This window comes from Rhea pennata, chromosome 2, assembly GCF_028389875.1.
Source record: "Rhea pennata isolate bPtePen1 chromosome 2, bPtePen1.pri, whole genome shotgun sequence".
NCBI classification, from domain to species: Eukaryota; Metazoa; Chordata; class Aves; order Rheiformes; family Rheidae; genus Rhea; species Rhea pennata.
This window is the reverse complement of record NC_084664.1, coordinates 46,868,181-46,892,793: the sequence shown is the minus strand read 5'-3', so window position 1 is coordinate 46,892,793 and position 24,613 is coordinate 46,868,181. Positions and strand designations below refer to the sequence as shown.

Below are 24,613 nucleotides of genomic sequence, written 5' to 3'. Positions count from 1 at the left end.
TAATTACTGCGGAACACGTCCCTATCTTCGGGCAGTGTGACTTTTTACTCTTTTTCCCCGGCTTGGCTTCTGGGAAGCCTGAATTCCTTCCTTGCCAAAAATTCCCATGTTTTTTTTTTCCTTTTCCGTCTCGGGCACGTGAAACGAGAGCTGCATTACGGAAGCAGCCGATAGTTGGTTAGACCCGCGCTTGGCTTCGCATCAGGAAAAACCCGCTGGAAATTATTCCGGTCGAGCAGGTAGAGCATTTCCCGTGCGGGATTTTAAACTAGCAGCCGGAGGCGACGCGGGGAGCCGCGGGAGCCCCGGCGGGTGGCGGCGGCCGTGGGCTCCCCCTCCCCGGCGGTGAGCGCGCGCGGCCCCGGCTCCCGCAGCCAGAGCGAGCCGGGCTGGCGCGTGCGCGGCCGGCCCGAGCCCGCGGGCGGCTTGGCGGCGCTTCGGCAACGCCGAAGGAATTGCAGGGAGTCTGTTAAAAGCGCTTTAAAAAGCTGTTTATTACCACTGTGGACAAGTGGAAAAAAAAATTAGAGCGAACAATACTGCATACAGAGAATGTCTGGGGGGGGGGGGCTGTTTTTCAAGTCACTAAAAGTTTTTGCTGTTGCTGTTTTTTTTTTTTTTTTCCAATTTATTTATTTTCTAAGGCCTGGTTTCGACAAACACTTTGGCAGGTGAGGTCCCTGAAACTACAAAGAAGGCCTTTCTCTCTCTCTCTCTCTCTCTCTTTTTTTTTTTTTTTTCTTTCCTTCCTTTTCTGGGAAAATTTGGGGATGAGGAAAGGTGGGGATTTGCTGGTTTGGCCTTTTATTGGGAGATTCTTCTTCCAGCCTACCATGATTTTTATAGGCTGGTCAGTAACTGGAGAATCGTTTCTCAAAGCTGGTGGGTAACGTGGGTAAAGGAAGGAAAACGGATTGCGCTTTTCCATTCTGGGTTATTTGTATGTAGGCAGTGGGGTAGAATTTGAGCTACCCTTTATGAAGAATGCCTAATTTGCAGGAAAAAAAATCAAACACCCCGCTCCTCCAGAAGTTGATTTCTTTTTAGAGGCACCTAAAATTATAGTCTCCAAACTAATTATTTGAGGAGGATAATGCTTCCTTGCCAGTTCTTACCATTGCTACCTACATGTTGCCTTGCACTTTCCATTAATTCAAGTACAGAGTAAAAGCTTCCCAAGCAAATCTTGTGTTTCTGTGTGCTTACATGTTGCTGGGAGAAGGGATTTCAACTCAGCGCAATAGATTTTCACTTGTCCTTTCTCCCCACGGAAGCTAGGCAACTTCGTATCGCTGTATTGCCACCAGCACAGCGTCTAGGCCAAGCGCCAAGGCAGTGAACAGCCTGCTAATTAATTTTTCTCATTTGTCTCCAGACCATTCCCAGAATAAACACTGTGATAACAGGAGGTGGCAGTTTCTATGCAGCCCTCAGGAAATTTTAAGCCAAGGTGCTTTACTGCCAATATTATGGTTTTACAGTGACGGGAGTGAGGCCTTCTGATGGTATAGAAGTAAATGTAGTGGCTTCAGTGTAGAAAAAAAGATTACTGAAAGTAATCTGTGCCCGAGGTATTCATTTCTCCATAAATGCAGTGCCTACAGTCTGCCTTTAGTCAGGGGGGAAATGAGGGCCTAATTTCTAGGTACTAGAAAAGTACTCGTATTGAAAGCTACACGTTATTGTAGATAAATAGTTTATGTTTCTAATAAGGCAATATGCGCTCATTTTTCAGTTATGAGAAATACAATACTATGAGCTTTGGAGTTTGTGCATCTTGCACCCTTTCTTGTACATACATATATATATAAATAAGTTAGAGATTATTTACATCACTGTACAGAATAAACCTAAACCCGCTTATCAGAATGCATACACCTGCCAGCGGGTTTGGTCTGGTCACACTTTGCATTTCATCTTCAAAGCACCACACAAACATGAATTATTTACCAAGGCAACTTCCCACTCACCAAAAGGATTAAGAGTAACAGGCAGGGTAAGGGATGGAGCTGAGGGAGTGCAGCACGTTCACCCAAAGGCAGCTTATCGTATAGCTCTCTCCTGTCATGAGCACTGCAGATTTACGCCGTTATAAACTCTGCAGTCCAAGTGGAGGAGTAACCTTTGTAACACAAAGCCTGTCAAAATGGAAAAGTCCTTGTTCAAAAGCAAATGATCCGGGCTTCATTTTCAAAGGCTTTGGCCTCTTCTTGGCTTATTGGGTTCCCATTCAAACTATTGGAGAAGGAAAAAAAAAAAAAAAAAGATATATGAAAGTGAGGTAGTGACTGCTTCCCAGTTTCTGTTTTTCCAAGGTTTTGGAGCAGAGATCAAAGCTTTCCAAACCCACATGAACTACACACTTCCTTTGCAAGCGCACAACTTGGGAAGAAGTCTCAAAGGGGCAGGCTGCAGCACTGCTGTTTCCACTCCGCATGTAACGAAAGAGCCTGCTTCTTTAAAGACCAAAAAAAGAACTGCAACCTAAACTTCATTAAACTAAAGTCGTTTCCCTAGCTGTGCCGGGTGCCCAGCTGCTTGCACGCTGGCTTTGAGCATGTCTGAAAGCCGATGGGCGGAGGGGTTGACCTCTGTGTGTTGGAAGTCTTGGCCATACGCAACTGGGGTGCAAAAACCTTGCGCTGCCTGGAGCCAAATCTGATGGGATCAATATGAAAAGCAGCATATAGCAGACGAAGTTTCTGAACACGTAATAGGCTAATTTAAAGAAATTTAAACTGTCTTCAGAGTGGTTTTTTGTCTTCCATAGCAACAAGGGAGAAAAATTGTGTTACGTACTTGGGCGTTATTAATATGAAATGACTTAAGGCGAAGTTTTCAAGCTTGGCTAAATAAAGCTAAACTACACTGATATTTACAGCCCTAAATTCAAGCAGCCCAATAAATGCAGCTTTCAGAAATGCTGAATACTATTGAAACATTCAGACTTATGAAGTTGTTAGGAGTTCATAAACACCTCTGAAAACCCGGCCAAGAAGAACCGAAGGACAGACCTAGGCCTGAACGCTCAGAAGGACCCGAGCGGGGATGTATGCCTCCCGTACAGAGGACTGCAGACAGTGGCCTTTGAAAAAAACCTCTCTTCCACATCCCCTGGGAGCACAGCAGTCAGACAGTGAGTCACCATCTTTCTAAGCAAGAATTCAATGTCCTTTCACTAAAACAAACACATTAAAAAAAATTTTTTTTTCAAGATCTATAAAATGGAAGCAGCAGTGCTAAAACCAGCCTAGCTGTACTGACTCCCATGCTCCCTGAGGTGAGGGAAGGAACGTGGTATTTGGCTTTGTGCCACCTAACGCCCATGCACGACTATGTGATGTCTACCTAATCTAAAACAAGCAAATCTTACAGAAAGTTAATCTTCTTGTAGCTTAGCACGTTCAGGGTGTTTGGAGCGTTGCCTAAAGAAAACCCAAGCCCAAATTCTATGAACCAAATTAGTAATGTTAATTAAATGTAACCACCTCCTACTTGTTGGGATTTAGCTCCTTAGAAGCATGAACATGTTTAGAAATTTGAAAATAAATCAGGGCAAGCAAAACTTGGTCTGTAAAATTAGGGCCCAATTCTGCAAACACGTATGCTCTGCAAGTCACACAGTGGTACAGAAGATGGATGTGAATTAACAAAACTGCCCGACATTCGTAACAGAAGTGTTTTAATGACAGAGGGTTTTTACCTGTTCGAAACCCACAGCTGAACTACAACCCCTGCCTCACATAAACTAGTTCCGATTTCCTTTTTACGATGGAAAGTAATAATGCCACAAGCATTTTAAAGGGCAATAAAGTTTACAAAGTGAGCCCCCGAGGAGGGGATCCTTACCAGACTTCTTTAATGGCTGTGTTCTCCTTGAGAGCTTCGCAGAGGTACTTCACCCCTCTGGCTGTAATTTGATTCTGGATAAGCCTAGAAAGAAGGCACTTCATGTCAAACTAACTAACATGCTGGATCTTACTTACAGCATCCCCTTCACTGCATACTCAGCGCGCACATGACCTAAGTTCAGCCTGACAACAAGGAGCAAAGCGGCCTGTTTGCCGAGAGAAGATGGGTCTGGTGGCTCTCTCTGAGGGTGGGCCATAGCATTGGACAAATGCCGCACACACGCACTTTCCCAGGCAGAGCCTGGAGTATCAGCCTCTTCCTTTCAAGCTCCCATGTGGTTACATCCTGGTGACACTGGTCATAGCTGGCTGACTTACTTACACTCATACAGCTTATACTGATATAGCTGACAGATTTCTGCTTACTGAGGAATAGCAGTGAGTTCTAAGTGATGCAGAGAAAACTCTGAGTACAGAACCTGTGCAGGCCTAATGTTCAGCAGTTATGATTCAGAGGCTGCCAAATCCTCCTGTCTTGTTTATCAGACCAGCAAGATCTTTGAAAAAAATAATGCATTTAATTTGGCTCTAGTATGAGCAGGTGCAAGTCCCCGTGAGGATAATTTAGCAACTATAAAGTACACCCAATCCGAGCTTAAAGAAAAAAAGATACAAAAGATCCTCAAGTAGCACAATTGAGGAATCAGTAGGTAATTCATATTAACTACTGTAGAGCATCCCCCTAACTAAAAAAAAAATGAACATTCTGTCATCTACATGAGTATAAAAATACTCATCAGCCTACCCTACTTCAGTATGTACCTTGCAGTCTATCATGATGTGTCCCATATCTTTACTATTCCCTGTGACCAGCTGGATGAATCCCATAGGCTTCAGGATGTGGCTGAAGATTGGAGTGAACTGAATGAGCTCTTACAAAGGGAGGGAAGGAAGGAGGCAAGGAGGCATTCCCATTAAAGGACTTTCTGCACTTGGTAAACAGATCAAAATGCAAAGGGACCTAGTGAGCTCTTTCACCTACTGAAAAAATATTTGGCTCTACCTCAAGTGCAAATATCTATACAGGTTATCACCTTTTGGGGATACCTACTGGTGTAAGCAAGAAAAGAGGATATAAATTTGCCTACTACCAGAAACCCTTGGGCAACACTGAGCCACTGTAAAGAAAAAGACATGTATCTAGGGTGCTATGTCTGCTTTGGATAGGGAAAGGTTTATTATGGGCTCAGGTCAAATTGTCCAGTGAAGCATGCCTGCAGCTGTGCACAAAGAAGTCAAGACTCCCACCTTATATTTTCAGGGTGATGGGCACCACAGCGTCTATTGCTTTCAAAAGAAGCTACATGTACTCAGCACCTCTGACAACCAGCATGCTGCTTAAGGGACATGACCCATACAGAGAACGCTAACATGTGGTTAGCAAACCGTAAAGGGACTCCGATTTTTATGTTTCCTGGTCACTTGGAATGAATGGACAGATAGTTGTTTCACATCCTGCATCTGCCCAGCCCTGTCAACAGACAAATGCTTGTGAATCTCTGGATTAGAACAGCCCATGCTGCCTCCTTAAAAGTTTAACAAGTCCCTTCGTGAAGGCCAGAAATAATGTCTGATTTCCTGAGGTCTGTGCCTCACAGCTGAGTGTCTTGCATGAATGAAAGTGCTAGCTCTGGAAGAAAACTTCCTGTGAATGGGACAGGTATGTAAATGCCCATCATGTGTAGGTTCTTGGTTGTGTAGTAAGAGTTGAGCTTGCTGCTTTGATGGTATGATAATAAGTAGTAAGTGTGATAATAAGGTTATTCTATTCTAGCTGGTTGCTTGCATTTTTGAAAAGTGTGTCTTTGAGGATAAAATCAGCTAGCAGTTCAAATGTCACCAGGACACACAAACAGCTTAAAACTCTTTCCCTTTATGAAAATAGGTTCAAAATGCTAGAGAGTAGCTTTATTAACTTTCCATTTGAACTGTCAGCTGCATCCAGAGCATGCACAAAAAGCTTACTGTGACCTACATAGACTTGGAAGGTGAAGTTTTAATGCAGTGACTGCCAAAGAGCCTTGTGCCTCTGTGGAACGTAACTCACCATAAATGCACCAGTTTCTTGTTGACCTTCAGCATCTCTGCAAAACTCATTGCTGCCTCATCATCCAAGTCATTTTTCGTCAACCTAGGTGAGAGAGAATATGTTCAGTTAGGATGTTATCATTATTTTACAGCTCTGTATTTTTCCAGCTTGTCTGTGACTTAACTTTAGATAGCCAAAAAGGGATGTGCTGTTTCTGCCCTGAGCAATTTCTAAAGGCTGGACACAAAGAAGCACTAAAGAGAAGCCCTGGAGGTAAGAGAGACAAGAGTTTTAGATCTTTATTTCTCAGAGCAGTGATCTAATGACACTTTTTCCACAATGTTAAGATGACTAAAAGTGGACAGAATGTGGTGGAAAGGGTGTTCAATGGTAGAGACAGCACTAAAGAAAGAGGTGGAAAAACTGTGTGGACAAAGAACTTGATTTTACATGATGGAAGTCAGGGAAGATGGGGAACACAAGGTGTAGGGAGTAGAAAGAAGCATGAACCAGAAATACAGGTAGGGCTGCAGAAAGGGATTTGAGAAGCCCAAATGCAATATTGTGCAAGACAAAAGCAGAGGAGTCAGACAGATTAAATCATTGCTTTCAGCCAACTGTCTGCAGAGGCACTAAGAGACTCCCTGTCCCTATTAGTCTAAAATCAACCAATCTTTCCAAAGGTATGTGCGATATGCAGAACCCACTGTGTATATTTTTCTGGTTGCCACAGGAAAGTAGGTTCGAAATGCAAGGCAGACCCCTATCAAGAGGTCTATGAACAGCACTGAGAAGTATAAGCTATCATCAGGAGTCATAAATTCCCTCTCCAGACCTCTGCACCCTCACTGGGCACAGGCTTAAGGTCTGCAGCTGTAAAGTTTGTAAGCCGCTGTGTGAAGTGCATGGTCTGCTCCCCTGCCAATACTGGAGCACACCAAAGCTACAGCTGGCTGCACCTGAACACACTCAGTGCAGATGGTAAGGTATCCCACAGCAGCGTAACAAGGCCTCTAGGAATGTAAGGAGACCATGTTACAGATGCACCTTCCCACAGCATTGCTAGCAAATGTACCCCTAATCCTACCAGTAGGAAAGCTATCAGCTTTGCTGGCTGAGAATCTGCTCACCTCCTGCTCCTCTCTTGAGAGAGATGCAGCTCCCTGGTACCTATGAGTTTCCAGCATGTGGGGTCATCCCAGATCTGCCCAACTCCTGCTCCATAAGGAGAGAAATAAATTAAGAGCACCTTCTCCTCCTCTCCCCTCTGGGGACCCCCTGCTTACTGCCTTTTCTGATTTCACCCTCTTTCTTCCTGATGCAGCCAAAGTGGAAATCACCCCAGCCCTCTGCCAGTTTCCCTTCAGAACGAATCAGGTACTTCTTGATGTCCTCAGCAAAACCAAGGGGTTATAGCGCAGTGACTGAGTACCAAGTGCATGGAGAATGGGTGCTTTACTGTACAGAATCTCCACGGACCCTAGGAAGGTGCAGGGTGCTGATTACCTTGAAATCTGTGCTGCTGCATTAGCTGTGATGACGCTCTGAGTTAAAGCTTCTGTGTTACACCCTCTTCCTTTTGGGCTGGGAGGTGGGGATGTGTCCTAAGGGACATGTGCTGCTGGTCTATTAGTCATGTCCACATTCTTCCAAAGGGATATATCTTGTGCCCTGCTGCTAGCAAAAGCATAGGGAATGGAGGGAAGGAGAGAAAGAGGAGGGGAGAGGAGGATGACGTGGGTTTAGAGGAAGTAAAATTAGGCTGCAGCTTTAGAGGAGAAGAGGAGAAGCAGGAGGTACCGAGAGCGATTACCAGAATATTTTCACGGAGTTGTTGTGCTGCATAGCTTCAGCAATGCTTCTGCCCCCCTCTGTTGTGATGCCATTGAATGCGAGACTGTGAAGCAAACAGCAGACAGGAAATTGTAAGAAATAGCCAGCGTGACTTGGTCCTTCCATGGTTTCAAATACTAATGAATATCTGGGACAATCTCTACCACAGTTGTATGGTTCAGCATTTGGGTGTTTCAAAGGCTCACATACTTCGCAAACCAGTTAAGTCCTTGTGAGTTTTACGAGTGAGAACGGTTCACAGGCTGCAGCCTGAGCCTACCACACAGGCTGTAAGGTTTGCCATCGATGAGTCGTGCTCACGGGACTGAAAGCAGAGTTGCCGCCAGGGATTTTGAAAGCGGTTGGCTTTTAATGAGGAGAGGCAGTTGTGTTCATCAGTATACAGGTTTGCACACGCATTGATCATCCCGTCTCCCCATACAAACTGAGCACTTTGTCCTTCAGATGGGGTGTTCAGACTCCTAAATACCTCATTCGTCTTCCCACCATAACCCCCGCTGTAGCATATGGGGAGACGAGCTTGCAAATGCATGCTTCCATTGCAAATCACAAACACTTCCTAGTCTGCCCTTCATTCTTTGAATTGGCAGTGGCAAAAACCTCCAGTTATACTCCAGGCTTTGAGAGTTCAAAAAGCAACCTCTCCTTTAGAAGGAAAGAGGCCAGAGCCTGAAAATAGTGCAGGGCCTCAGAAAAAAAGCAGAAAGGGGGGAATTGAGTGGGACAAAGGCTTGTCTAACTATGGCACAAGGATGTGTTAGCACAAGTCTCTGCAAACCTCAGCAGAAACTAGAGATTCTCTGTCCCTCGTGATTGGGCCTAAAAATGGCAAACATGCTAAAATAAACTGACAGAGCAGTGACTATCTTTCCTTAATCTTTGCATAAAGCTACCACTGGTGCAAACTATGCATTCAAATCATGAAGCAAGATGAACCAGCAGAAGATAAGGGGTGAACTCAAGTGCAAGTACGCTGCAGAGCAGAAGAAGATTCGCCCCGCACAGGCATCAGCAAAACCTGGCTCTAGCTAGCACAGTTACCCCTCCTTATTTTTACAAATACATTCATCAGCATATTTTGCAGGCTGAAAATCCCAGGCATAACCCAGCTCTGATTCAGGTTCAAACTATTTTCTTTCAAGTCTGATGCATCTAGCTGGATTCTGCAATTAGGGGAGGATGGCTATTTCAGATAGCTTTTACATTTTAACAAATCTAGGTCACTGCACCTGCTCAGTTTTTATTTTTTTAAGCCCGGTTATCTGCTTGCAGAACGGAAGACAAGGCAGCAGCTCTGAAATCCCGGGATCTGAAGCAGCAGCAATAAGGTCTCCAGAGATTCCCCAAACTCCCTAAACACCGTATTTCTAAAGAAGCTAGTGCCACGTGCCACCTCGCGGGGAAACCAAGCCGCCCTGTCCGCTCCCTCCCGACGGGGTCCAGCGGAACCGGGAGACGAAACGCGAGGAGCACCGTGAGCCCAGCGCTCCCGCTGCGTGGAGGGACTCCACAGCCGCGGCCGCGGCACGCGTCTTTAAATCCCTAGGCAGGACTTGAAAAACTGGCAGGAGATGGTTTGTGTTACACCGCTGGCTTCTCCCCGGGCTGTGCGGCCGCCTTCACCCACTCTAGGGCTTTCAGGCGACTGCTCTGAACTCCGGCGCCGACCACGTCTCGTTGCCATTGGGTTTGCGGCAGAGCCGCTCCACCGGCATAGAGGACGAGCGGCGCTGGCCGGCTTCACGGCCGCGTTTCGAAGCAGATCTACCCCCGGCCTGGAGCGCGCGAAGGCTGCTGCGACGCCGGCCGGCGTGCCAAGCGGGCCCGCGTCCGAAGGAGCCGCCACCGCTCCAGGGCGCGCGGCCAGCTCGCCCGGTGCTTTACCTCACGTTCGTTAACCTGGGGTGGTTCCTCAGCGCCTCCGCAAACGCCTTTGCTCCCTCGTCTCCGACCCGGTTACCCCACATCCTGGTGAAGAGAGGAGAGCAGGAGGCATCAGGTCCGGCGCCCTGCTGCCCCTCAGCATTGCATTCGCAGAAAAAAAAAAAAAATCCCTTCTTTTTTTTTTTTTTTGGTAGCAGAGATCATGTCTTGATGACTCAGAGCCACACTCAGCTTGATGGATAATTAGTTGGCAGCTGTTCTAAAATCAATTGAGCTTTATGGTATCTAAACATCCATTTCCAGTAAGTCCCCCAGAATTTCCTTCTCCTTCAGACCCAACCCGGTTTGTTACAGAAAAACTGAACATTGTGTGTGTAAACACTTCTGTCCGAGCTATCCTAAACCCATTTGGAATGATCGCTTCCTCCAAAGGAGAAAACAGAAGTTCTTCACGGAAATTACAGCTTACAGTATAAAGGAAGAGCAGACCCAACTGCATGACAATTTGCACGCTTTTGACACTTGTGAAACGCTATAGAACAAAAAAAGTTAAAGATAAAAAAATCCAATTGTTCAAATCTGATTCTGGGGTCGAAGGGTTCCTGTGATACACGTAATGGCCAAACAGAGGCTTTAATTACATGTATTTGAGTATTAGATTCTGAGAAAATGTTCTCATGTATAGCAGAAAGAGGGACAGGGATTTGCCAGGAGAAAAAAAAGAAATCATCAGGCGCTCAAGTTCAGCATCTCTCCTAAGAAGGGGGACAGGGATTACAGGCTTAGAGGACGTTAAGAGCTCTCTCAAACAACTCTGCCACCAGACTTTCCAGTCTGATGCAGACTGGAGAGAAGGATAATGGGAATTCCTTCTTAGGGAGATCGGACTATCCTCACACTGAGTAACTAGGTACATTACGTCATAAAAATCACTCAGACTTCTAAAAATTGATTAAATATCGTTAAAATGGCTGTGTTTCAAGAAAAATAGCTGCCTTTACACTCTCTCCTCTTGGCAGCTTGTCTCACCTTTAATGTTCTGTCAGAACAGGAGAAAAAAAATCACAGTGCGAACTGGAGAAAAACAGTAAAACAGCCCTAGTTTCCCCTGTGAGTGAAAAATCTGGCTGTGCTTCTGCAACAGTTTGTTCTACTGCCACTGTGGGCAGGAAGGAACAGGAAAGGGAAGGAAGGTAAGAATGAAAGAAGTAATCCTAAAGGATTTACAGGCACCTTGCCAAAACCAAGCCCTGAGCTCCGCCCCTTAGCACTGAACTTACCCAATTTCAAACATGTTCTTGCTCTTCTGTATGGCCTGGGCAAGGCACTTCCCTCCTTCACTGGTTATTTTGTTTGCTCCTATTCTGCAAAAAATACATGAATTGATGAGGTACCTCACTTGTAACAGCACAATTGTTAGGACACCAGCTCAGAATATTTCAGGCTAGTTAGCCCTGGAGGCTAGTTACAGTTATCCAATATTAACCTAGAATACAAAACATTGCAGGCATCTGACCTTTTATGGTGCCTTTCATGCATTTTGTGTGGCATCTGCTTTCACGCACATTAGCCCTCCAAATCCGAAGTATTACTGCAGAGTCTCGTTTTTTGGTTCTCAGTATGTCAGAAATGAGCCTTAGGAATTGATCCTCAGGACAAGGAACTCTGCCTCGTTTATATTATATTATAACATCACCAGCCACTTCAGAGTACATGAGCTACACACAGCACGTTTCATGATGCCACGGGGAACAGAACATTTTTTGGCAGAGTGGCTCCAGAGGAGATTGCATCTGATAAGCACAGACTGCAATAATTTCAAGTCCTTCTGTTCAACGTATAGGCTATAGGTGGTGACATAGGTCAATGCAGTGGTGTCTCCAGCTGGCACGGTATAGAAGAATACCTTCTCTTTTTTGGCCTGTGTGGGGATATCAAATGACTGATGTTCAAGAACGGGATAAGTCTCAATTGCATTTGCGTTGGTGCAAAGAACAAACCAAAACCAACCCCCCACAGTCAACTCACTACCTTTACATAAATCAAAACCGGCTTGTCTAACTGACCACAGAAGCATGCACAGGCACCCTGTCTCAAAATAATCTTGAGGCTTAATATGTAACCTGAAAGTAACCATCCTCCAATAAGGCTTTTTTTGTGAAAGTTATGAGACGTTAAACAACGCATCAATATTGTGTCCAAGCAGTTAAAGAGCCACCAGAGTACTCTTGGGTTTCAAAACTCTGTATGAATACTTCAAGTGGGACAGATGTGACTAGCGTGGGGTTTCAGAGCAAGTCAGCAGTGATACAAAGACCAGAACCCCAAAGTCCCTGGCTGCTGGTGCTGCATTTGCACCAGCAATTGACATTGCTGTAGTTACCTCTGTGGTCATAATTAAACCATTGGTTAATGATCTACCTTTATGTCAAACCAGTGTTGTGCACGGCTGGACACTTTAATCGGAGGAAGTTCCAGGAATTAATGGGAACAAGTTACCAAGTGAATTTGGGGCACTCCTAAATGAATATCTCCTGTGAGATATTGCACAGGCAAAGCTTGATTCCAACTGCTCACAAAAGGCTGGATATAAATAAGCCTGATATTAATTACAAGTGTATCTACTCTTTACAAAGGCCTGCAAGGTTCATGCACCATTTAAAGCTCACTCAAGTGGTCTGACTGGATTTAAGTGAAGAACAGGTCTCGCACTCTCCTTTTGCTTACAACTGCATTCTACTCGTAGTCCAAGCAATCTTTACTAAAGATTATAGATTGAGGAGTTTCACTCCTGGCCCTCACTGCCACATACCTGTAAAAGAGTACGTAACTGCAACCTATGTTATATTTTATTTGAAATATAACGTTTTTCACTCTCTCCCCCTTTTAAGTTGCTTTACCTTAATTATGATACTGTAGAAGCATAAAGAAAAAAAATCCAACATACTTAACATATTCAAGGCTCGAACATTCTTCAATTAGCTTTGCAACGTATTTGGCTCCAACATCAGTGATCTGATTGTTGTATAAGCTTGAAGAAAAAGCATAGTGGTAAAAGCAGGTTATCCACACTGTTACTTTAATATTTACATCCTGAATTTTTTATAATGCACACTCAGCATCTATCTTTTTTGTATGTCTCTGTGCATATTCACAATTGCTTGCACTTCCATATTGATGCAGAATTAATACTGTGAGGGGCTAGATATAAAATACAAGGAGACTAGACTGCAATTCATGGGAAAATATATATATATATATATATATATAATAAATAGTCTCCTCAGGCAAACAAAGCTTCCTTTATTCTTGTGTTAGCAGAAATAATACTGCATAAGTCAGGAGAGAAGTCACCAAAAAAATGTTTCCAGTCTTTTAAAAGTCATAAAATCCCTTTGTAAATATTACTGAAGATCAGATACCCCAGCACATGCACTTACAGTATGTCACTGGAAGAAGGACACGATTCTTGGCATTCATGCTAAATTTTCCAAAAGTCATTTTTATGCAGCCAGTTAACCAAGAATTCAGAGCTAACAGGCCTACCAGCTTCTACTTGATTAAGAGCTCATTCAGGTCTCAAAAAAACTGCTACTTTACGCATGAAAATCATGACTGCACAAAAGGGAACCATGAAAATGACACCCTGAAACATCACGTTTTGGATCCTCAGTCTCTATCAAGCTGTATCGACTTTGCAAGTTTGAAATAAATGAGTTTACAGCAGGGAAAGTGGAAGGCTCGAGCTATAAAGCGGAGCATGCCCACGCAGTCCAGCAACCTGACAAGGATCTGCCCTGTGTTAGAGAAGGGCCCGGCGCCAGTGGGATACCATCCTGCGAGCCAGCGTCGCGGGAGAGGGAGCTGGGGGCCTGCTCCTGATAAGCTCTTGCAGGGCGGCAGCTGAATCACGTCTGACACAAAACGCTGCCTTGCTTGTGCTCACTAAATGAGCAGAAAACTTTGGTTTCCACTCTGCCTCTGCTGTGACAGCACCGTTAGCGTTGTAGTTTATCATCTAGTATAGTATCTAGTGTTTTGTTCCTAATTGGCACGTACCCCAAGAAGGTCAAAATTTTGTATTTGGAGAGTTCTTCGTACAGGATCCTTACTCCAGAATCTGTGATTTGATTTACACTGAGCCTGAAATGAGAGGAAAGAAAACAGAGTTTGAATCAATACAGATTACAAGCGCTCATCACCCGTGAGTTAACGAATGACTGGACGTCTACGCATTTCCTTCTGACGTTTTAATAGGTCCTTATGCCACATGTTAAAAGCCATTAAAGGAAATGTGAATTCAGTTTCACATGGTTCACTTTAAAAGCAAAACAGAAATCCCCAGATCTCCAACGCAATGTTCTGGAAGCCGTCCGTAGGACTGAAAACAAAATGCTGCAATAGGTCAGAAACCAGAGACACAAACCCCATCCTCCTCCCAGGCTCCTCCTCTGTGATTGCAGAAAGAAATTCTAACCACTATCCTAACAAAAACTAGTTTTTCAAGCCTCTCTTCTTGCAATCCTCTCTCTGGGTACCTAGTGAAAACCAGGCGTCTTGAAGGTCACAACACATTCAGGCTCCGCTGGATAAAGGTTGTAAAAAGCCCTGGCCAGGAAATGGAACTGCAGTCCCAAGGGCGTGCTGAATGTTTCTAGTTTTATTGTCCCAATCAGACACAAAACAAATCAATGTGTCAGTCATTCACAGAATAAAAATACTTCTTTTTCAGAGTGCATAAAAAAAGAATGAACTTCTAAAGATTTTTCGCCTTGGCTAAACAGACACATTCCCATGAAACATTTCCAGTCTGATGAATCACATTTTCTAGGAAAAATTGTCCCAGTGGAAACATTTTGACCAGCTTTAGTTTTGACACAAGCTGTAAAGCTGAACATTCACAGTTGAGAGTTCCTTATCAATAGCAACTTCCCTGGCTCTCTCTGTTTAGTAACTTGGTCACCCTGAAAAGCACTAATACATAGGAGGAATGAGAGGCAACTTCCACAGATCAGAGCAGCTTGTTTCTTTGAAAGGGATGGATAGAGAAATTAGGTTAAACTGGTAGAAACAGTATTTTCTGTCCTGCAGAAATTGGTCATTTGAAAACGAAAGTCCTAACATCAGGAAGAACGACAAAGACAAAAAAGGAACAGACTGGTTTGGTGCTGGAGATGGTGTTAAGCCCATATACATATGCCATGATCATGTAATATGGACAGAGAATGAAAGATTATGATTTTTTTCCTTCTCTCATCTTACATACTTATGCCCTTTTATTCCCAAGTTCCTATATTCCTCTCTCGGAAAGTCAGTTTTCGCAATCAGCTGGAAAAAAAAACAGTCACTTGCTGTGATTTATGAAAGGCTTGTAGAGGAAAAAAAGCAGAGCAGAGCCAATTAGGAGGATTAAGTCCAGTTTAAAAAGGGAGGATGAAGGGAGATGAAATAAATAAATTTTAAAGTTTAAAATTTTTATAAATATATTTTTATTCATATTTTAGAATTCTATTTTAATTTTTAATTACAATTAGTTTTTTATTATATTTTTATTTAAAATTTTGTATTTCAAAAATAAAGTTAAAAAAAGATACTTGAATTTTCTGAACTTTTGCACTTGAATGTTTGACAAACAGGGTATAGCTACATGGCCTAAAACCCCAAAGGACTGTAGGTGGAAGAATCTGACCTAAGAGAAGTGGAGTTAGCTCTCCCTCACTACACCAGGCCATGTCTTCTCTCCACACCAGCCCAGGGAAGTATCACAACTAATACTTCAGCTGCATCCTTATTCCATCAAAGCCATACCTCCAGGCACGAGGTAAAAGCAAGAAATTGGCCAGGAGTTACGGTGAATGGTAGCTCCTCTCTTACTCTGTATGTCCAAAGCCACAGATAGACTCAGGCAGCCTTCAGGAAAAATAGGAAGTATTTTTGGTTTTTTCCTTTCCCTTAAGCTTTTTCTCCCATAAAAATCCTCTTTTGAGACAAAGCAATTTGAAATGGAGCTAACTAAATCTGTAGGTCTAAATAGTTCAGGCATCTAAGGATGTCTTACCACCCTCTCCACCAGGGATTCAGAATTCAAAACTTGTCTCTGCTGCTGTGACTGGATGAACTAATATTTCAAAAGATTTGAAGCTGGCAGATTCTGGGATAGTCTCTAATCCAAATCATTATCTCCAGTGTTTGGTTTCAGCTCTAAAGGCCAAATGCACTTTAATTCCTAGCAGCAGTGAGACTCCTCATCTCTCTCATGCTTCAGGCTGACTTCCTCTGGTCCAGCAATCAGCCTGTGGAACAAACCGAGGACAAGCGAGGACCTGCTTGCCCAGAATCCTACCTGATCACTGCGAGCGTGCTGAAACAGGGTAGCAGCTGCTTTACTCCGTAGTCATTGATGTTGTTGTTGTCCAAATCCAGAGCCAGGCGCTTTCGAAAGTGATGCAAAACAAAAGAAATAGCACTGCAGTCAGCGGAGTAGGCATTGCAGTACGTGAGTTTGAGGTAATTGGCATGCATGTGTCTGGCAGCCAACTTGCCCACTTTCTCGCTTTGCGTCTCATAAAGGTAACGCAGCATCCAGACAAAGTTGGGCTGCACCTGAAGCTGATTGTAGTTTGGAAGCCTGGACCGGGCTATGCCTTTCAGGTGGGATTTCATGCTCTCCCCAAGGTATGTGAGAAGCACCTTTCTCTTCCTCTTAATGACTGCAGGCAGAACTAAATGTCTGAGGAGCTTCTGCTTGGATCTAGAAAGCAGGCCACAAACAAAAAGGTTGGTAAAGTGAAAATGTTCATTATTTCGGAAAGGATCCTCCCCGGCCATTTTTTTTCTCAGCCAAGGAATACGAAGGCAAGCAGGCTGTGCAGTCTCAGTGGAAGAGCATTCGTTGAAAAACTTAAGCAACTGCTTGGTACCCACTTTCTCTTCAATAATCAGGAACAAAGCTGTGAAAAAAGACTGAAGGGTTAAGTGCAAGAACTCGTAAGTGGCCTGATCTTCACAGCCACTATAACCTTGAACTGTTCTGAGAAAGCCCAATTGCAAATCCTCTTCAGGGATGTTCGCAGATGAGACCGCCTCCTGCTCGAAGATGAACAAAGAGTTCTCCATCCCTTTGTATGCAATCTCACCCAACGCCAGAAGAGCGTCCTTTCTTGATTTGAATGTCTCTGCTTGGCTCCTGGTGTTGTTCTTCAGCAAACTCATTTTCACAGATCGGTTCAGATGGACTTCAATCATGACCAAAAATACATCCGTCAATGTAACAGAACAGTCTGGAAGTTCATGGCTGTCAAACATGGAATGGGAGTGTTCATAGCATTTGAAGATAATCCAACAAAATAAAGGCACTGAGCACAAACTGCAGAGATTGGGGTTAGCTTCCAGCTGGTTCAACACCAGCGTTCGTTGCCCCTCATCTTTGAAAAACATGGCAGTGTATTCCTTCAGGTTACTGCTGGAGAATCCGCGGAGCAACACTTTCTTTCTAATAATGTTTCTTTGGATCTCAGTTCCTGTTCTCGCTGTCAGAATTTTCCTGGATCCCTTAAGCAGCTTTCCCCTGAGCAGGCTTACCAGCAGCACCAGAGGGTGGGTCGGTTCGTTGGGTGAGCACATCTCGGGAATGCTACTGAGATCAAAGTTTGAATGGATCTCATCAAAGCCATCAAATGTGAACAGAACTGTATGAGGGAACTGCAAGATGTGACGGAACACCTCTGTGGGGTCCTGGTCTGGGTAGCAGTTATATTTGAACAACAGGTCTTTCAAACATATGGCCTCATTCTCTTTAAAGCAGCTAAACATCCTGCATCGGAAACGGAAAAAAAATTTCGTCCCTATATCCAACTCTTGTCTGGCCCAAAGGCTTTGTATCTTTTGCGTTAAGATGGATTTTCCAATTCCTGCATCACCGAAGACATAAATGGTTTCTCCATCTTCATTAATTAGCCCAATTGTATCATCAAAAAGGGCTTCTAATTGAGACACGTTGCCTAGACTCTCATTGGTAAAACTGACCAGCTCCATAATATTATTAGAGTAGATTTCATCAAGTAGCATCTCTTCCCTCTGTCCATACGACATAACAAACTTCGAGTCCCGTCCCAGTTCATATCTGAGCTTCTGACAATACCTGCTAACTAAAAAGACAGTGAACTGCTATTAAAAAGAGACCAAAGCCTATCCATATGACCATGTCTTCGGAAACTAAAAGGGATGATAAGCTAAAATAATCCTTATGTAAAATTGGCTCTTTGGCAGATTACTGCTATGTACTTGGCCTGCCATCACTAAACCTTATACACCAAATAAGTTTGTATGGTAAGTGTTCTAACAGGAGAGTGTCTGGGAAAATTCATGTGCTAATGAAAGAGATACCGGTGAGTCACTATTTCCTGGAAGCCAGTACTAACCTCAAGACATTGAATTACATTAAGGAGCTGCTCTGTTCCAGATGAGACTCAAAGCCGAGGCCCTGACCTCCTTGTTAAAGACTCTGTCTTACTCTCTGCAAAGGTAGACCACAGATTAGCACCACAGGTTAGTGGCATCTGCCTGCTTGCTCTAGCTAAAGCCTACCTGCTGTTTCTAAGAGGTAGGTGGTTATTGATTCCTGGCTTGCTCGATAATTTTTATTTTTGCAAATAAAAGGCATGTGTTTTAGAATCCAGGCCCCAGACCCTTCAAAAGATTTTTTTTTATGGCGGCATGACAGTAAAAGTCATCATTATTGTGCAATGTTAGCATGTGCTTTTACTGCAACTGAATCCTCACTTCAGACTGGGCAAAGTGATTCTTGTGTCAATATAGCATGAAAAATCCTCTTGAGAGAAAGATATGTACTCCTGCAATATTTTAATTCCTAAAATCTCTTCTAGGAGCATAGAATAATTCAGTCTGGAAGGTACTTCAAGAGGTCTCTAGTCCTACCTCCTGCACAAAGCAGGCTGAGCTATCACATCAAATCAGGTTACTCAGGGCTTTACGTGGACGGGTCTTGAAAGCCTCCAAGAATGGAGACTGCGCAGCCTCTCTGGGCAACCTGCTTCATTGCTAGACTGTGCTCATGGGGAAACATTGGCTATTCCGTTGCCAAACCATCACAGGGTCACTAATATGCCATAGTAAAGCTCTAGGCAATACTATGACAGGCACGAAGTGGAAACACCATTATGTCCACAAATAAATGAAGAAAGGGCTTGACTTTAGCAAAACAGAAGATAATATTTCAACATGAGTGTTGTGTTATATAGTAGATTATGTGCCTTTTAATTATTTGGCTATGAAAGTCAGCAGACAGAGCATAAGCACATTTATTTTCTCTGGCAGGGCCTGTCTAGACTCTCTTATCCTCCTGTTTCCCGCATAGCAAGGTAGTTCAAAGGAAAGGGATATGGCTGCATGCCCTTACCTGGATCTGTATTTTCCACAGGTTTACTATGAATATTCTCTGAAGGCTGGTAACCTATTTCATCCAACCAAGGCTGAAGTTCATAGTAAGCATCGGTGACTTTCTGCAGGACATAGATGAAATATTCTGAAACTTCTTCTCCCTTGCTTTGAACCAAGTCTAGAATTTTGCGAACCTGAAAAAACACCATGTGAAAGGTCATTGATGCACAGCATTTTATCATGGTTACACTTCCAGACTGCTTTAGGATCATTTTCAGGCTGGAACAGGGGACTGGAATCAAAACTGGCACTTTAAAAAAATTGAATTCAAAATTTAGTTTGGAATTTGAACCATCATAAAAATCACTTCCTGTTTGTTTGTTTGAATGTTGCAAGAAAGTCATTTCTGCATATTAAGATCTGAACTTGTAGCTGAGTGCATATGCTAACCACAAAAAAAAAAAATAAAATAAAATAAAAATACTGCTCCTCAGTAGGGATCCCAAAGGTTTTCCCCAGCCTAAATTCATCCTCTGACTTGTGAGTATCCCAGTCACATTCAGGTTTACCTCAGAGTCCACCCAGATCCAGAGTGGATAGACAAAAGGTCCCTTCTCCAGATCCTAACTTGGATCCTAATCTGGATCTACATTTTTTTTTTTAACACAGCAAGATGGACTTACTTCTTGCCATCGTTACCAAAACTAATGCTCCAGACAGTAGTTGGAGCAGGTTGGAGCTAACTCCAAGCCTACCTCTAGAGGCAAGGCAGAGTCTGATCTCTGTGCAGCTAGTACGTGACAACCTTTTGCAGGACATTTCAATCATCTAGGGGACCTATTTTGAATGGCTGGATTCTCTTCTTGGTGCAAATTAATCAAGAATTCACTTCTGAAGCAGACAAAGGTTTCCAGAGCCTATGGTCTCTTGGAAACTTAAAGCAGGACGAAGCGCCCAAGGCACAGGAAAAGAAAGAAAGTATTTCTGGAAAATTTCTATGCTCTCAAAAGCAAATTTATGCCTTCCAGAGAAGCTCCTACAGAATCCAGTTCACATCACTGTGACCTGCTCTCTGCCCCTGCTTAGACTTCTAATGCACGGCCTCCCACCAGCTTTGTTACTACAATCAGCTATATTATCCTGAACAGAAGGAAACAGAGATCATCACACAGTTTGCATTAATTCAGCTTTGACTCTCATAAAGTAAGTATTGTGTTGCCATTTCAACTTAGCAGCAAGAATGATTATTTTATGAAAATCTGCTCTGTTTGGAAAGTCCAAGGTCTTCGAATTTTTTATGGTTTGTCCGCTTCTAATTGTGACACTACTCTGAAGCTGCGTAACTGGTTTGTCAGGGAGACCAGTGAGGAGTGTAAGCCATGATGCAACGAGCAACTGAGTACATCTGATCATTTTCTCCTATCAGAAGAATAGGAAATAGCGTTGTCTGGAAATGATGTCTGAAGACAAATCAAAAACCGTAATGTGCCAGGATATATCAAGTTTCTAAACAAACATTTGCAATGTACACAGGTCTTTAAAGAGAATGGAGAGCGTGCAGATGGACAACACGTCCTGCTCTAAACCAGGATGATCTGTCGCACGGCATCCTGAAGCAGACTTTCCTTGCAGCGCTTAGCATGATCATGCATGCAGTAAGCTGCACCCCAACAGCCACCACGGTCACCTCCTTATCAGAGGACCAAGCTGCAGCTGGGGGGACAGAAGAGCGATTATCACCCTGCTCGTCAGTACAACTGCCACCGGCGTTACAGGCAGTGCCAGCTGTGCTGGTGACATTTGCCAGAAGGAACGGGGTGGGGAGACTCCAATATAACACAGACTGAAAAAGACATTAGAGGTCAAATTACCAGGTAAGCCCATAAAACCCAGGAACAAGTTGAAAGTAATAAAAAGCTCCAGCTAGCTGGTGAAACAAAAATACCTTATCTGCTTGAGTTGGAAACTGCACAACGATCTCGGCATCTTCAGTGGAGAAGTAGTCATTCTTAACCAAGTTGTCAATCAAACACTGCGCGTTTCGGATTTTACCGACCAGAAGTTCTCGGTGTACTTTCAGCAAAGCAATGCAGGATGGAGGACTTGCCGCTGAAGGTTTTACCCCAGAAATCTCCAAGTTAGCACAGGGCTGGCCTTCCATAGCTGAGATAGGAAGAAGTTGCTCTGTCTAGCCTCATCTTTGACAAACTGTCCATTTGCAGTGTGGAATCAGCTTGGAGTTAATTCCAGTGAAACAGCAATTTGTCCTTCACATTACCAAGACTGTAAAAAATAATTGCATGGAACCTCAGTTAGACATTATCCTGTGCAGATACATCCTTTGACTAGCAATCAGATGATAATTCCAGTCCCTGCATAATACCATTGCCAACTTTATTCAAAAAAGATCTGATTTCTTCCTCAGGTACTTCCATTTATTTTTTCAGATTTTGGAAAAAAATATACCTACTGCAGGCAGTCTCCTCTGTAATACAAATACTTTGCTCAGCTTACCTCAAACAACAACATTGGCATCTGCTTTATTAGCTGCCTGTTCTTAGTGCATAATTGAATGTTTTTTATTAGCTTTTCGTGTTTCAATAGACAAAACAGGGCATCTGTCCAAACATATCTGGACAAGGAAATACATGGAATAAAATTATACTTCTTAGCAATTGATTTTGTAGGAACTAATTTATAGTAGCAATTCACTTTGCTGTTTATTACAACAGTGCCTGTGTCAAATTTTGCCAACTGGATAACTGTCCCTGCAAGTGAGGCCTTGTGAACTCTGAGACTGTTTTAGCTAAACTAAGAGTGTTTAGCTTCAGAGTAGGTTTGAGCAGTGGGAAAACCACTGATCACATGCTGATCCTAAGGGGGCCAAGAGTAAAATGATGCTAACACTGAAAACACTGCTGTAGATTTCAGAACTAAAACGCCACTTACAGGCACAGAGCACTTCATACTTCTTATGGCTACTGTCTCAGCATGTAAAACAGGGAAAATGCCCCCACAATGGTTTAATTTGGTTAATTTTATCAAAGTAAGAGCTAGAAATACAGCTTTTCTGGATCTGAAGAATAACAATGCTATGGCAAAGACTGCAATTAGTAATTTTAAATATGTAAGGTCTCATCTCTAGGGATTCACAAAAAAATCAGGACCTCTACTTAAGCAGGAATTGCACAGAATAGCTGGTGATGACCTGGGCCTGGAAGACAGCACGACAATTCATGTTCATTACTGGACTGGGCATCCAACCCACCTCAGTCTTCATAGAGGCAAGAGACTGTGTACAATACAGCCCGTAATGAAGATATCAATCTGAAATCTGTGCAATAAACCAGTTATGCCTGAATGCCTAGACTCAGCCCATGTGTGCGCACCTAGAGACACGACATGATCATTAATGCAGACAGCTGCAGAAATGTTGTTTAGAAATAGTACTCGTTAGCATGGATGCTCCTTTCCTGTCTACAAATGCATATACTGTGTATGCCCTCATTCTCTATACCAGCTCTTGGGAGCTCTTTTTAGCCGGCCATTTATTGTCATTTTTCTTTTGAAGGCATAAAGCAGTAGGAACAAGGATCAGTGTATTACTGAACGGGTTTTTGAATTTCAGTTAATATAACCACAGAGTAGGCATGAAGTTATATTGTAATTACAATTCAAAATGATGTTCACTTAGTTACTATTAAGGTTCAGACCCTGCACATATGATTTCCCATGCACAAAGGAGACTTTTTACAAGATCTGGATCACCTCCACATAGCAACTGAAAATTTACGTGATTAACATGAATTATTGGCTCCCTACAGTAACAGGGTGAAAAGCACAGTTGACGCAACAGGTCCAGGGCGGTTTGGAAGAACGTTCTTAGATTCTGCATTACAGTCATATGAAAAAAAGGAAACCATTCTTCAAGAACTCTGTAAAGCTGCCAGCTCTGCTGCTTCAAAATGCTTGCAATTTCCCAAGACATTTACAGCGGTGGCAAACTTTCCAACTCCTCTCCAGCACTCCCCCGACAACGTTTAGCTATGGCCTTCCAGCTCAGAGGCCCTGCTAGCAGCACAAACTCGTTGCTATGGGGTTTCCACCCCAGGAGCTGCAGTCCACATCGGTGTAGTTTGTGCTGCTTGAAGCTGGAGGAAGACACAATTTGTGCTATCGCATTTTAGCGACACGGCCTGTCTACACAAATGACCATAGTGCAAACCAGCCTAGCTCCTCTGATTTCAAGGAACCAATAGGTCCTAACTCACAGCTGCTGATCTGCACAGATACAGATAGCTGCATTGAGAGATGAGCCTTCAGATGGCTGTGACTAGGCACATCCCCAGTGCAACCGGTTTGGATCAGTGCCAACCCCAAAACTGCAAAACTCCTTTAACCAAATGGAATGTAACCAAGTGACCTGACTTTCTCATCACATGAGTAAGTGACTGCATGTACTCAGACAAATCAATCTTTCATTGCGCTATTCACATGACCCACCAGATGAAGTGGCTGATTTCTGAGTCACTCAGCTTCCTAGAAGCCGCACAGGGACATCTCTTTGTTCAAGAAAGCTCATTTCATAAATGAACTCTATCATGAAGACAAAACAATGTTGAAAATGTCATTTACTCTAAAGCTTTTGCAAGCTTTTAGTTAAAGAGATATGGTCACCTTAAAACACATGCAAAAGAAACATTAAAGCTTTTCTTCCAAGATACTGTGTCTACTCAATTTTCCTACTTGCTTTTGTTGGTCTAGGACCACACTATACTTTTCTTTCTACCTGGTTTGTGGGGAAAACTGAGGCAAACATCCAGGAAACCATAGTATTGAACCAAAGTGGTGTCACCTGTACAAAATAAATGGAAATATTTTCTTTACTCTTTCAGGTCCATCTACAAACAGGAAAAAAAAGAAAAAAGGAAAAGGAAAAAGGAAAAAGGAAAAAAGGAAAAAGGAAAAAAAAGAAAAACATTGGACGACCAGAAGGTCTCAAAGATGCCTGTACCACATCTAACTAAGTCCAAGTCAGCAGAGAACTTGGTTGCTCTTGGAAGGGGCAGCATACTCGCACTGCAAGAGAGCACGTTCTCTTCTGCACAGTGTGATCTGAAAACAGTGGCAAAATAAGAGCGGAATCAGAAAAGAACATAAGGTGAGGCTAAGCATCAAGAGAGAGAAGGATAAAGGGCAAAAATGCGGAGCAGGGAAGTCAGAGCTGGCAATGTGAAGTCAGAGCACAATGATGTACTCAGCGATATTTTCGGTGGCAATATTAACTTTGAGAGAAAAAAAAAGAACACTCAGTATTGGAGATAACAGTAATTCACACTCATTTAACAGAAAAATGGGAAATTTCCACCACCCACAGTCTGAGAAAAAGTAACATTGCACAAGCGTCTAACACATTAACTAGGGTTGGAACAAAAACACTTCCCGTCACCTGCAGTTAATAGCAAGGCAGGTACATGCATGTTTGTAGCAAGTTGCATCAACACACAAAGAAACTTCAGGTCCTCCTCAGACTAAA

General features: G+C 43.2%; 1 protein-coding gene across 3 annotated transcripts in view; it reads right to left on the bottom strand.

Annotated features, from left to right (window-relative positions):
• Positions 1 to 469: 469 nt before the first annotated feature.
• The window catches only part of NOD1 (nucleotide binding oligomerization domain containing 1), a 28,275-nt gene continuing 4,131 nt past the window's right edge, over positions 470 to 24,613 (bottom strand). The window contains exons 2-12 of one of the 3 annotated variants that reach the window (XM_062569391.1): positions 21,023 to 21,360; positions 19,097 to 19,271; positions 16,022 to 17,825; positions 13,738 to 13,821; positions 12,626 to 12,709; positions 10,959 to 11,042; positions 9,679 to 9,762; positions 7,754 to 7,837; positions 5,959 to 6,042; positions 3,850 to 3,933; positions 470 to 2,235 (exon numbers count right to left, since the gene is read on the bottom strand). In XM_062569391.1, the coding sequence (XP_062425375.1) occupies positions 2,163 to 2,235; positions 3,850 to 3,933; positions 5,959 to 6,042; positions 7,754 to 7,837; positions 9,679 to 9,762; positions 10,959 to 11,042; positions 12,626 to 12,709; positions 13,738 to 13,821; positions 16,022 to 17,825; positions 19,097 to 19,271; positions 21,023 to 21,238 (2,856 nt within the window). In that variant the 5' untranslated portion in view covers positions 21,239 to 21,360 and the 3' untranslated portion in view covers positions 470 to 2,162. Of the gene's footprint in view, positions 2,236 to 3,849; positions 3,934 to 5,958; positions 6,043 to 7,753; positions 7,838 to 9,678; positions 9,763 to 10,958; positions 11,043 to 12,625; positions 12,710 to 13,737; positions 13,822 to 16,021; positions 17,826 to 19,096; positions 19,272 to 21,022; positions 21,361 to 24,613 lie in introns of those variants that run through there. The other 2 variants (XM_062569392.1, XR_009957604.1) reach the window with 2 other exon arrangements.